General features: G+C 41.0%; 1 protein-coding gene across 3 annotated transcripts in view; it reads right to left on the minus strand.

The window, feature by feature from the left end:
* The window catches only part of Txk (TXK tyrosine kinase), a 69,642-nt gene that overhangs the window by 41,740 nt on the left and 13,488 nt on the right, over positions 1-14,414 (minus strand). Inside the window, exons 2-7 of one of the 3 annotated variants that reach the window (XM_063240615.1) lie at positions 12,550-12,610; positions 10,367-10,538; positions 9,296-9,398; positions 8,308-8,513; positions 6,327-6,392; positions 931-985 (exon numbers count right to left, since the gene is read on the minus strand). In XM_063240615.1, coding sequence (XP_063096685.1) covers positions 931-985; positions 6,327-6,392; positions 8,308-8,513; positions 9,296-9,398; positions 10,367-10,470 — 534 coding nt within the window. In that variant the 5' untranslated portion in view covers positions 10,471-10,538; positions 12,550-12,610. The remainder of the gene's footprint in view (positions 1-930; positions 986-6,326; positions 6,393-8,307; positions 8,514-9,295; positions 9,399-10,366; positions 10,539-12,549; positions 12,611-14,414) is intronic. The other 2 variants (XM_063240616.1, XM_003471650.3) reach the window with 2 other exon arrangements.

The following is a 14,414-nucleotide window of genomic DNA, read 5'->3' on the forward strand; positions in this document are numbered from 1 at the left end:
TGGTTCTGTTTGTCAGTCATAGTGTCTCAATTCTGCATACGGGATCTGCTGGTGCTACTGTACAGAAAACCACCCGTGAGCCCATGCCAGGCAGATACCGTACATGCCACCACACGTACAGTATGTTTGGGAGCAAGGTAAGGCCTGTTGAACCTCCACCCCACCATTACCTGTGGCTGGGTCTTTGTTCCATATCCTCCATGTGTCCCTTTCTCTGAAGTGGGTTTCTTCATCCTGAGCCTTACTAGCATGAAGCTTTTAATTACAGAACTGATTCTTTCTCAGTCACCTCTCTAGGTTTCCTCAACATCCGACAACAGTGCATGATGACATAATACCTCTTACCTAGTTTCTAGCTTTGACTTTACATCCCCCCAAGGTGAATACTTACCGACAGTTGGAAATTTGAACCATAGGCAATTTTGTCTTGGTTTGACCTGAATAAGTAGTTTTGATCTGAGTTGGATATTCTGGCTACTGTATTCTCTTCTTTGTTTCCAAAGAACAAAGAAACTGAAAGCACCATGTACTTTTCTGCACTGGTGTTTGTAATGGGTCCAGGCTGAGTTCATGAGGTTAAAGCGTTTATCGATTACCTTTCATGCAAAGTTTATATGGGCAGCTCAAATATGGACTCTGCTGCCACACTGCATGTTTGAAAGATGCAGTCTCAGTAAGCTAAAGTTGAAATTACTTCAGAAGAAATGTATTTTTGAAATTATGGTGAAAACCACTGGAAAACACAATCTGATACAAACACATCTGAATTACCACTTATCAGAAAGTATGTAATAGGGATGAAGTTGTAATAATATTTTAAAATTAGAAAAAATATGAAGTAATGTACCATTTTGGTTAAAGTCTTCAGGAAGTACTCTCTCAGAAATTTTGAAAATATTCACAAATTTATTCACAAATGCATTGAATTACCTCTTGTCTTAATAGATGTTCTGCTTGATTTCTGGTAATGTTTCTATGGTACCATCTGTGAAAAAATAGAAATGATTTTTAAATTTTATATTCAATATTCTTAGGGATAAAAAGCTCGGATCCTTCATTTTAAAGATCTTACTTTTAAAAATTGATCTTAAAAAGGTATGACTTTTTAAATTCAGATAAATCATGATGTACTATTACGTGTCAGTTCATTAATTTTAATACAATTTTACTGACTTCAAATCAATATCTAGCTTATTCTACCATACCTCACTTAACTTCCCAACATATACCCAATGTCTGTAAATAATTTTGAATGACTTACTATCTTGTAAAATTCCATGAAAACCAATTAATGAAAAAGTCATCATCTTCAAATGCTGGACTTTGGTAGACAAAATAGCTCTTTCTTTTCTCTAATAAACTTCTGGGGCCAGGGATTTAGCTCAGCGGCATAATCACCTGCCTTGCAAGCATGCAGTCGTGAGTTTGATCCCCAGTACCAAAAAAGGAGGAAAAATATAAACTTCTACTTTGCATGCTTTTATAAGTGCTAATTCTTCAAAACTGAAAATGTATTCTGCCTTTTCTAAGTCCATTATCTCCAAGTAGAGTTCAGAGCTGGTAGAGTATGCGGAACAACCAAGACATCACCCTGCCCCAACACGGTCTCCTGCTTTAATTCTAGCCTTGTTCTCTCTTCTCCCAGTGAGCTGAGGCCCTCCTGGGATTCTCTGCTTCTTCATATTCACTGAGCCCTGTTCTGCCTTTGACCATTGTTTCCTCTGCATTAAACATGTCATGGACTATCAGACACAGCAAACACAATTACGTAACATTACAAGGTAAACATACAGTGTGACATGACCAAACGTTTTCAGTAACTAAAAGTTATGCAGAAAAGAAAGGAAAATAATAGAAATGAGAGAGAAAAAAATCAAAAAAGCTTCAAGACAATATTTGTACTAGAGAATTTTAAACTTAGTCAAATACTGCCTGAAATTCTGTTTCGGGAAGAAAAGAGGAATAAGTTACCTATCTATGCATTGAGTTATTGTGGGTGGACCAGATGGCTGAACCTGCTGGAGGATGGAATTCATCTCTATATGGGATTTGCTTACTGATATCCAGTTGTAGACAGCTGACACTAAATTAGAATGGTTAAGTGTCTCGAGTTACTAACGTCATCAAATGAAAGTGAACTTCACAGAAGATGAGCCTCAGAGAGCGTGAGATGATTGCAGATGACTCTAGACAAAGTAAATTGACTGCTCACTAGTACTGGTGAACAGTACTCAGGACTTTTTAAAGAATATTAATATTGCAGGGAGGAATTTTAAGAGGAGTCTGCGATCTCTTGTAGAAAGAGAAACTGCTTCAAAATCGATGAGGCAGTGGTAAAGACATAAAAATTAGTGTAAAGGGATCAACACTGGTTAGGTTGTGACATTTGAATGTTAAAAGGAAACTAATGATTATAATTCACTAAAATAAGCTGAATCTGTAAAAACCCAAGACACACAAAGATACTCAAAAAAAGTTAATGTAAATTGCATTTTTTAAATACTGTTTTTTCACCTGCTATTGTGTTGATGCTAATTTTGTCACTTTGTATTTATTATGATGATAAATAACATAAATAAATATGCTAATTTTCTTTAAATATAAATTAGAATTTTATCTACTTGTAGATGTGCTTAGAAGGACTTCAAGGAGAGCAGAGAGACATGTGACAAACTTGAGATCCTTTAAAATAATGCAGAATTCTATTAAACAGTAAACAGATTCAATAAATGTAATTTAAGGGAGATCAGGAGTGCAGTATGTCAAATGTCATCTATTTAAATCAGATACAAAAAATGAAAAGCTTTTTTATTAAATAGATAAGGCTAGGGGCTGGAGATTTAGCTCAGTGGCTTAAGTGCCTGCCTTGCAAGTGGGTGGTCATGAGTTTGATCCCTAGTACTGATAAAAAATATTTAAAAATTTTTTAAAAATAGGTAAGGCTATTACTTGTATGCCTAGCCAACATTTGTTATAAGATTAATATCAAAAATGTGGACATAAGAGTCAGGGCAGGGCGCCTAAGCACATTTAAAAAAAAAAATCTAGGGGGCTGGGGATTTAGCTCAGCGGCATAAGCACCTGCCTTGCAAGCAGGCAGTCGTGAGTTCGATCCCCGGTACCAATAAAAAGGAAAAAGACAAAAAAAAAAAAAAAAAAAAAAAAAAAAAAAAAAATCTAGCCTGTCCAGTTACAAGTGAGCTGAAATTACCTGTGTATCCTTTGGCCTCAAGTTTATGATAAATCCAGATTTCTGACCAGTAACAGTATTGTGTTCTGGAATATTTTTCACCTAGAAATTCTAGTAGTAGCTCTAAGAGGATAAATCTGCTCCCTTAGTAAGGGACTTCCTAATTCTGAGATGAACAAGGATGCAGTGTAGAAAGAGATAAATCAGACTCTAAAGATTCTATAAAGTTCAGGAGTGCCAACATGCCTAATTTTAAAATGTTTCACTGCAAGAAGATCTAGTGTATTCAATTTTCAACTCTGATTTTGAGCACACAATTAATTTTAAACTTGTTACTTGAAGCTAAAGAGAAGTTGGCTAATTTTAAAATGATATTCGTATTGTTAAAAACACTTAATTTCCCTCATTTATAAGTTTAATTCACTGGATTTCCAAGATTATTTCAAAGACCTACATAGGGCTTATTACAATTGTAAATTTACCCTGTCAAGCATGTGAAATATTTAAAAGATAATTGAATGTATTCAGTTTACTAATGCAAATTAAATGTTTCAAAAATGCAATTAACTGAGCTTATAAAGAGGATGGACTGTTTAAAGACATTTACTATGTTGAGTGTAAATAAAATGATTATTCTTACTTATTCAGATAGAAAAATATATATAAAAGATTTGCATGTTAAATTGAAAGCATGCTGAAAACTAGGCTTTTACATTTTAATGTTGATAATTTGGGTATGCATTTAAAGGGAAAGTACCCATAAATCTCTGTGTACAAAGATTCCCATGAGACACTAGAAGAACACACTAAGCCAGACATGGTGGCTTATGCCTATATAATCCCAGTATTCTGGGAGGCTGAGGCAGGAAGATCACAAGTTCGAGGTCAGCATGGGTGAGGCAGCAATGCCATGTCTCAAAATATTGAAAAAGCTGGGGATGTAGTTTCATGTGAAAGCCCTGGATTCAACCTGCAGGACCACAAACTTTTTTTAAGAGCACACTGACACCCCATCTCTCCCCAGTCCCCCACCTCACACTCTTCCCATCTTTAGCTCTCATGTGACTTCTGAAGAAGGGTCTTTCCCAGCCCACGACCCTGGTCTACACTTTATCCCCTTCCTCCTGTTTCCCCCCACGGTCCCTGCCACTTACTATGCAAATTAAATGCATCAAGAAATGTAATCATCGGAGCTTATAAACAGGGCTAACTGCCTAAGGACATTTATTCGTACCACTTTCCCTTAATAATGGTACCATTTGGAGTTAGATGTTTGTTTCTAATGACTGTTTCTCCATCAACAGGGAAGGTTCTGGGTTGCATTTCCAGTGCTTACAACAACTGACCTCTGCTATGTCCTGGGTGTTTCCACTAAGTACGGATGGAACAAATAAAGTGATTCAGGCAGGGAGGACAGGCTGAAGTAATGAAGGTCAGTTCTGCACCTATAACGTTAAGTAAGGGGAACCAGACTGTGAATGCCTGGTCTGTTAGTGTCACAGATCACAGAAACTATAATAATCACTCGAATGCACTGGGCCCTATGAGAGAGATATGACTGTCTCTACCTTTTTGATCATTGCAGGTCTCGATCTTTCAGAAGTGCTCAGCCACTTCGCCCAGAATCAAAGCCCTAGTCAGAGACAACGCTGGGCTTGGAGCAAAGTGCACCCACTTCTAAGTCCACATTTCAAGTACTTCACCCAGAACAGCAGTTTTGTGTACTGTCATTAGGACAGTCCTTGGTGCCAGGTGATCAATAGATTTCAGAGATTAATAATAACTTTTATGTTATCTTTATAAGAGCCAGTTTTTTTAAAAACAATAAAATTAAAATGAATCTTCCCAAATTGAAGTCGTTAAAAAGGATGACTTTCAAAAATCATATAAATCACGGCCCAAAGAAATGAAATGGCAATCCTATCCCCAGAGTAGCTTAACCCAATGATCCAATATCCACGGTAGAAACAAGCTGCTCCCCTCAGAGCTGAAGCCAGTTCGACATGGGGAAACCACAGCAAAGTAATCAGTGATGGAAGGAAACAAAGCAACGTAGCTGAACGCGTGTGATGGTGCACGCCTGTAACCCCAGCACTCGGGAGGCTGAGGCGGAGAGATCGCTGTGAGCTTGTGACCAGCCTGGGTTACAAAGTGAGCTCAAGGCCATACTGAACTGCGCAGTGAGACCCTGCCTCAAAAGACAAAAAAGAAGGAGGAGGAGGAAGAAAGCAAAGCAAAGCAAAGCAAAAGGAGAAGAGAAAGAAAAGAAAAGAAAAAAGAAAAGAGAACATAGCTTGAATAGTGGTGCCCATGCACCAACCAGCAGCTCCTCTATTTGGAACCATCACACATCTCCTTTCAATATCTGGAAAATCCCAACCACATTGGTGTATGAAGAGTAGTCTTATCTCTAACTTTTCTTGGCAGACTTCCATGCAAAATCTCTTGTGACCTTTTGCGTAGCCTTTTGAGAGAACTGTGGTGTTGGTCACCTTCAGCCAAAGCAGCAGTGAGACCCTGTGGGGCACCTGGGGGCCTTTTCCAAGGAAGGGGGCTGGTTTACTGGAAACTAAAATCGTGGGGCAGGGCTAAAGGGTTCCAGTCAATGAAGGGGTCGTGGCAGGGAGGGCAGGCAGGAGAAGAGAGGACACGTCGTGGCTGAGATTATGAGAGTGACCAGGGGAAGGGAACATAGATGGCTAACGGGTCTCTCCCTTCTGCCAAATGTTCTTCCCAAGTACAGCCAGAGCCTAACTCATCTTCTCTAAAACATCAAAACATGAGCCAAAGTATAGTGATTTGTTTACACAGTAAATCCAATTTATCACTCACTGAAAATCTAATGCCATTTTTAAGGCAATTGTTTCATTTATAATAAAACAAGTGTTTAGTTTCACAGTGTATGTCTCTGTTGAAAAAAAAAACAAGGTGGCCTTACAAAACAAAACAAGTTTAAGAGAAGAAGTTCCTACATCAACCATGATAAAGATCAGAGCTCTCTTTATGACAAAAGCTGTCAAATAAATGTGTTACTTTCTTTTCCTTTCACAGACCAAAAACAGTATCTACTCTTTTAAGCTGTCAGACTATCCCTGATTTTCAAAGTTACCCATAGGAACCTGGGAAGGACACTTACTCATATATTGCTAAATTGGTGAGTTTGTTTTCAGTCACATAATTGCTTGGAATTAAGCCTTCATTCCTAGAACAAAAAAACAAAGCAAACATCAAAATGTTGGGCATGTTTGTAATATTTACTATGACTCTTTTAAAAACCAAAGGGTTGCAGGGGAAAAATCAAATTCATCTTACTGATTAAATTGGTAAACGAAGAAAAAAAGTCTCTTTTTTTCATCTTTACCTCAACAAAACTTTCTATTCAAGAAATATGAAGACCTTAATTTATAAGGTGAGTAGCTGGAGCGATTTTTTGACCCCAAAATATTTTCAAAGCAGAAAAAGGATGATCATTTGAAGTCAAAATGAGTAACTAGGTTAAAAGTACCAATTACAGAAGATACTGGGGTCAATGTGCAGCAGTATAGTTCATGGCACTGATCTGCTAACTGCCTCCCACTATCATAAGCAAGGCTTTAAAGGGTTACTTAAACATGCATCCTCGTGTAAGGCTGATATCCAGGAGGAGAACCGCCAAGACACCAGCCATGTACATCTTTCCAAAGATACAGCAAATCGCCAAGTACGATACACCAATTTACACACCTATCAGTAGGCTAGAGGTTTTTTACTTCCTACAGCTTCACTGGTGTTTGAAGTCAAAAAGATCTTCAAGGCATATTATTGAAAAATAAAAGCAAATTACAGAACAATACATGAAGTATAGGAGCTTTAGGGATGAAATCTACAGATGCTTTAGTGCATGCATGTAAGCTCATTCCAAATGACCGAGAAAGATGCTCACTCAGTGAGTCACTGTGCTTGTCTAGGAGAGAGACTGACTTTGGAGGAATGGCAGAGAATCTTAGCATTGTTTTAAGAACCACTCATTTAACTATGCGATAAAAAATGATTGAGTGTTTATTCTAAAGTCTGTGGCATGCCAATATAGACATACAGATACAGCTAATTACACAGACCTAAACTCATGAATGCCTGTTTTTCCACCAAAAAATCTCCATCACATGTTCAATCTAAACTCAGATCTGTTAAAGATCAAATCAACAGGAAAATACAATTAAGAAAAGAAGTATGGAATTGAGGTGCTCATACTCCTTACATATTTATAATATCCAAATGCAAATATTGGAAATCAATACCAACATTCTCCCCTAGGAAGCTCAGATCGTCCTCAAGATCTTTCTCATCTCAGAACTACAGCCAGACATCAATGATCTATTGCAATGAATAGAGCCCATTCTTAGCTTGGATGTAATAGAATATTAGATTGAAACTAATAAAAGAAATCTACTTTACTCCCAAGATATTTTTCTTTCCAAGTTAATTCCACAACTGCTGCAATATTTGCTTTCAAAATTAATCATAGTAGAAATATAAAATGAATCAAATACTGTTTCTGCTCTTGCCTTAGAGTTGCAAAACAGTGAATTTCCAAGTAGAAATCAGAATAAGAACCTACGTGGCAGCAATTACTATTTCCATGTTACAAAAAAAGGCATAAAAACCCTGTGGGTAACCAGCTTGCCCAAGGGCTCACAATCGGTCACCCAAAGGCACAAATAGCAAGCAAGGCCATCTTTGCCTAACATGGCAGGGGTCAGGATACATTTTTCCCCATTTGCTGTCCACCCTCAAGCTCTATCTTTATAGCACAGCAGGCTGTTTTAACTGTCTTCTTTCTTTTACTTTCTTCTAGAATGTTCATTCACTGTTAATTGAGCATTTATTATGTGCTGAGCATGCGCCTAGCTTCTGGCCTTGGCACCAAGCAGGACTTCACAGTCCTGAGGCTGCCGGATCTCCCTGTGCTCTAAGGCGACCTCTTGCAGATGGACAAACGCGGAGGGCAAATTCTAATCCATGCAGACTTACAAAAGTGACAAACCAAGTGGATCGAGAGGCTTTCTCTGTTCCAAGCCTCCAGGGGCTGGAAGAGGGGGCTCTCGGTAACCCTTGCGGTGAGCCACCAGGCGTCTTACCCTAACCGGTCCCGGGCCTTCCACCAGTGGGGGTCGCGCTTCTCCAGCACCAGGTACTCCTCGGCTCTCCGCAGCGCCAAGTCGCAGGGTTCTCGGGGCTGAAAGTCGAACAGCGCCTTGACGCGGATCTTCTCCTCGGCCAGCGCGGAGGCGGGGAGCGGCGGCAGGGGCTTGCGCTTCGAGGGCTGCGCGTGGCCCCTGCTGGACTGCAGAACCCAAGGGACAGCTGTTTCACTGTTTAGTTATTTCACTCAGACAGGATAAAGATGTGGCTTATATGCTGGCTTCCTCCCATCTCCTATCCAGCAGCACCAAGCAGAAGCCAGGCTGGGATCAATCCAGGTACCCTCCCCCTTTGGATCCACAACGCACTCATCATTTTGTCAAACTTTTTATTGTGAGACAGGATGTCCTATGCAGTGCAGGCTGGCCTTGAACTCACCGTGTAGCACAGGATGGCCTTGAACACCCAGCGATCCTCCCGCTTCAGCCTACCGAGTGCTGGGATTGCAGGTAAGCGCCACCATATCCAGTGCCATTAGTGCAATGTCTAATCTCACAAGTACTCTCACCATGATCATGTAGGACTTTGCCCATTACAATTCTTAGAAGGCAATTATTCTTCAGTGTAAAGATTCTTCTCTTTTGAAGAACATGTCCCTTCCCTTCCCTGTGCTATAAATTCATGTTTGGGTTTACCTCACTTCTTAGGGACATTACTCCTCCCAACCCTGATCATTAGCATAATCATCACCTCAAAAAGTCAAGAGCCAGAACACACGTTTCCTCATTTGCTGCCCACCCTCAAGTTGTGTTTAAATACGGCACAGCCGGCTGTTTTAACTTTCTTCTTTTTTTCACTTTGCTGTAGAACATCCACTCACTATTAATTGAGCACTTATTATGTGCCGAGCATGGCGTAGCTTCTGGCCTTGGCACCATGTTGCACTTCATGAGGTACAGACTTGGCTGTGAAAATGATACTCACTTGCTTCTTACTTGACAGCTCGCTGAACCACGGCCTGTGATGCTGGGTACATTTTTCTGAAGGTACTTCATCTTGGCTCAGGGTTATTCCTGTCCTCGCTTGTCTGATATTGAAAAGCAATCGTTTTACAAATGATTTTTCATATAAACGGTATCACAAATCCATTAGATCGACACACAAACGTGGTAGAGAAATAGGACTATGTTTCTACCTGTTTATTAGGAGGTCATTCTTTTTTTCCATGGGAAAATCGCCAACTCTTAGAAGTTAAATTTCTTTATCTTAGAGCTAGAGATGCTGAGAGAGCACGAAAAGTTGTTATGAATATGTCACGTGCCCATTAAGGGCATGAAATCCCAATCGTGACCAGGAATGGCTTCCCCTGTGCAAGACACCCTGCTGATCCTCTTATGTGCACTGTCTCACTTAGGGGTGTCTCTTCTGGTCCTCAGCTCGGTATAGTGATTGAGACATGGCTTTGACTCTCTGCTCCACCCGTACAGTGGTGTGGGGTAAACAAAGTAACCTGACTAAGCCTCAATTCCCTCAGCTATAAAGTGGAAATTGGAAAAAGAATTGTGTAAATGAATAAAGGTAAATTTCCCAGCATAGCGTCTGATAGGTAGCACTATCTCATTATATATTAGCTGTTAGCTGAATAGGACACCTTGGATTTTCTTACACTGTCATTTACTGGGCACCAAAGTAACAAGTTCTCTAAGAGGGTGGGGAGAGCCAGATCCCAAAGATGGGATTGTGGCACTTAAAGTGGGGGTGTGCAGAATGGAACAGGAGACACATATACAAGGGACATGCAATAAACCCTAGAGAACCAAACTGCAGACCTTGCAACAGCACAAAGGAAGGAGGAATTATATCTAGGGGGATGCGCACAATCACAAGCCCCCCTACATTTGACCGAGTCCTTTGCACGGATGGCATTCATCGGGGAGAAAGCGGGAGGAGCCTCCCAGGCCGAGAGGACAGCAGAACAGCAGATACAGAGAGGCATGAAAACTCGACGGTGAATAAAATCATCCATTTCTGCGATGACTTAAAAGGCAAACTTACCGCTTCTGTGCCGAGCAGCAGCAGCAGCAACAGAAAATGGCCTGGAAGGTGTTATTTGCAAAGCGGGTCATTCTCACGGTTTGGAAGACGTAAGTCCGCCACATTGGAGATACTGTCCCCAAACAGAGTCCTCAGTCCCGGACGTGAACTGTCTTGACCATGCCCGCCTTCACTAGTGGAAGATAAAAAACTGTTACTAAAACCAAAATGAAGTTTCTGGCACCCTGGCCAGTGTGGTTTCCCTTCCGCCCTGGTCTGGTTTGTGTCTTTCCTTGGTCTGTGGATGATAAGTATGTTTGACTTTACTTTGTCAGAGCTGATGTTAGCTAACAAACAGATGGAAGGGTAGTATTCTAAAAAGCAAAGTTCTGCTAGGAAATCTGCTAGCAGGGATTTTGAATTGGGACCAATACTTTTGTTTAAAATTTTTTAAATTAAAAAATAGGCTCTTTTTATGGATTAAATCCAGATATAAGCTGAATATTTAAAGAAAGAACTAGCTGTAAACCTGGGCCATGCTTATATGTTTATTAGGAAGGTTAGTCTTGATTTAAATGAGATGATTTGCCTTTTTAAAGATCATCCGTAAGTTCTGAATTTTAAAGGATGTTTTATTTTCATCGAACCTGATTTCCCAGTCTCCCCATGTTCAGACTGACACCTGAAAAAAAACTATTGATACAGCAGCAAAATATATTAGAGATTAACTTGAGCTCTGTGGTTGGACAGACCTGGATTTTAAACGTACTGTGGAGCTGACTGCATCTCAGCTAGGTCCCTGACTTCTCTAAAGCTTTGTTTTTCATCTGTAAAAATGTGGGAAACAACACCTACTCCTGCTGAAAAGTCTCACAGGACAGAGGCTAAGGTGGTATTTCTTACTCCTGTGCTTCCATATCTTTTTCTGTTAGGTGGGAATTACATGATATGGAACATGCCAAACTATTGGGTGAGCTAATTAAATCAATTGTGGGAAGCACCTCAAACAATGGCAGATAGATATTAGGAGGATAAGTGAGAAGATCTATTGCAATAGAATTGTGCTGATAGTTAAATTAGATAGTCATTGTTTGTTTGTTTGAAACAGCATCTCACTATGTAGTTCAGGCTAGCTTTGAACTCACTTTGTAGCCCAGGCTGGCCTTGAAGTCATGTCAACCCTCCTGCCTCAGCCTCCTGAGGGATGGGCTAACAGTCATGTGCCACCAAGCCTAGCCCTTAGATGGTGTTAAGGTTGATACATTTTGTCAACCTGAGAAGTTTAGAAGTTTAGCTGAGAGATTCAGCAGGGAGCCAGGGTCCTTACTTGTAAATATTCTCATCCTGTGCAAAGAGGGCAAGGAGATTCTGTGAGTGCCACACCTCCCCTGGAGGTGGAGGCTGCGTACACTATAAAGGAGGAAAAGAGGTTTGCTCTTGCCCCCTTTTGCTCTGGCTGCTGTCTTGAAGTGTTGCCATGCCACCCTTCCTTGGAGCCAGCTGATCATGGACTGAAACCTCCAAAAACTGTAAGCTAAATAAGCCTTTCCTTCCTTCACTTTGGGTGTTGGGTGTTTTGTCCCAGCCATGAGAGAAAAATGAGCAAGACAGACAACATCTTGAAAGCCCTTTGAAGATAGAAGGAAATATTACCAGTAAGCATCCCAACAAAAATCAGGAGGCACATTCAAACTGTAGTAAGTTGAGAAAGCCTTACTTACATAAAGAAGCAATTAGAGAAATACAGGCAGAGAATGATGAAGCTACAAAGATCGTGCAGGAACTCAGAACAGAGATGACACTAGACTAAGCCTGATGAGGGAGGGGAAGTTTAGGGGCTTGGAGGAGAGGAAATCTGCAGTGACACCTGCCTTGAAAACAGCAGCTGCCATCTGTCAAGGGACACACATAGCCACAGTGAACTTCTCAGGGAGGAAACCAGGACAGACCCTCTTCCTCGGTCCCCACCATCCGTCTCTGCCCAGGTTCCCCACTGGCCCAAACCAGTTGGAGGCGAGATATCGATACACAGTCCACGCAGGGGCCAGGAGCAGGCTGGAGAGGAGCGGAGAGTGGGTCCAGGAGGGAGGAGGGAGCAAGACAGCCAGCACCGTGCACAGCTCAGCACCCACCCTGGGCTTTCAACTGAGTGAGAAGCTTGTGTCCCCAGAACAGGGGACAAACAAATTTCCATCAGCGCCTACCTGTGATCAAGGTGATGTCTGTATAATCAAACTTCCATCTGAAACCACTATCCATTAACCACTGTAAGGATTTTGTAAGGTAGGGAGGAAACAAGAAACAAAGAATATTATAAAACAGCCGCTAGGATTCCCTGCTGCCCGTGTGCCCTGTCCAAGTCCTGACTTAAAAGGAGCGGATGCCTCTTCCAGGATGCCTTCTCTGCCCCACCCCGGCCTCTGGCTGGATATGTGCTTTATCTGCAAAATTGCTCTCACATCTGTCCTCCTGGGGCATGAGTCCTTGTCTTCAGGCTTGCTGTAGTGTTCCATTGACTACTATTATTAGGAATATTAAGAAAGGAAGCCAGTGCATTCCCTCAATTCCAAAGTCCTCTTGGTCCTCAATTCTAGCTCAAGCACTAACTTAATTCCCTCCTGGCAATCAGATAATCAAATTCCATGAGACAAGGAATCCTACCCCGCCCAGAGGGAGGTTTCAATTTCCAGTAACACAGTAATCCCCAGTGAAAGGATTTTTCTTTTGGGAAATAGAGCCCTCAAACCACCAGACTCAGAGTTACTAGATCAAATGGTGAGCGGGCTCCTCCAGTGAGATGTTCCTTCAGATGGCAGAGTCACTGAGGTCTTAGCAGGCCATGATTTTTTGCACTACCAAGCCAGGTGCTACTGAGTAACAGTAAGATAGACCAAGCAAACACTAACCGGACTTACAAAAGATTAACTGCACAGAATGGTTCATCTAGTCAACCTCTGGTGACATTTCCTTATTCTACCTCAATTCTAAGAGTTGTAGCCACATTTCTCTCCTAGAGTTCCTGGTCACCAATCTCTTGATCCAGGTCCCTGTGATTAGGAGGCTAACATGTTTGCTCCTGGGTCAATGTCAATCAGGGTCACTGACTTTTTCCCTAAGGAAGAGAAATGCCCTTCCTGAAGTCCTGGGAGGATTTTATTTCAGCACAATGTATCAAGCCACTTCTGAACCACTAACAACACAATGGCTGCTCATTTCTTATGGGTACAGGCTTATCATAGAGAGCTGTCTGAATTTGTTGCCTCCTTCACTAGCTGATGAGGCCATTGATACGTGCCAAAAGGGAAGTCTCAAAGCAGATAATATGTCAGTGTAAGTGTCCTGCTCATGAAACCTTTTTAATCTGCTGGGTCCCTCTTCCATATTATGGTAGATCATTTCCGCATGCCCAATTTCATATTTCATTGCTTCAGATAACACTAAGCTCATGACCGGAAGTTTAGATGACATAAATATTTCATTCATGATTAAGCATTCAGCTTTCACCAGTAACAAGCCAAGAGCTACTTTTCAAATGGAAAATAGTTGTCATGTGAGTCACGAAATTATTCCAAATTCCTGGGGATTTGCATTGAAATTGGCATGCTTGAACTTTCCAGAATTTCCATACAAACAGCATTTGGCCCTCCTCTTGCATTTTTTCCCAGCCCACTGCCAGTTATAATTTGAGTCATTATAATTGAGTTCTTTCTCCTAGAAAAGAGGTAATCCCTGAACCTCTACATATATGGCCAAATAAGTCTAAGGTCTAATTTGAACATATTTTCTTGAGTTACTTCTCATACCAGCCACTATGTCTGTCAGAATTCTGATGGGAAACATGAATTAAAATAAATTTTAAAAAGCTTATTTATAAAGAGATGAATTACAACCCATAGATAGGGTGAAGGGAACCACAAAGGCTGTGCAGGAGCATAGGCCCCACAGTAGCGAAACTGTCACCAACACTAGGTCCAAAAGGACTACAAGAGGAAAAGAATCAAACTGAAGAGCAATGACTCTGACAGGAGTCGTGACCAAAGTTGAGGAACGCATTCAGCCAGCTCAACAT

This window comes from Cavia porcellus, unplaced genomic scaffold, assembly GCF_034190915.1.
Source record: "Cavia porcellus strain 051 isolate PalLab524CR breed Dunkin Hartley unplaced genomic scaffold, mCavPor4.1 scaffold_30, whole genome shotgun sequence".
NCBI classification, from domain to species: domain Eukaryota; kingdom Metazoa; phylum Chordata; class Mammalia; order Rodentia; family Caviidae; genus Cavia; species Cavia porcellus.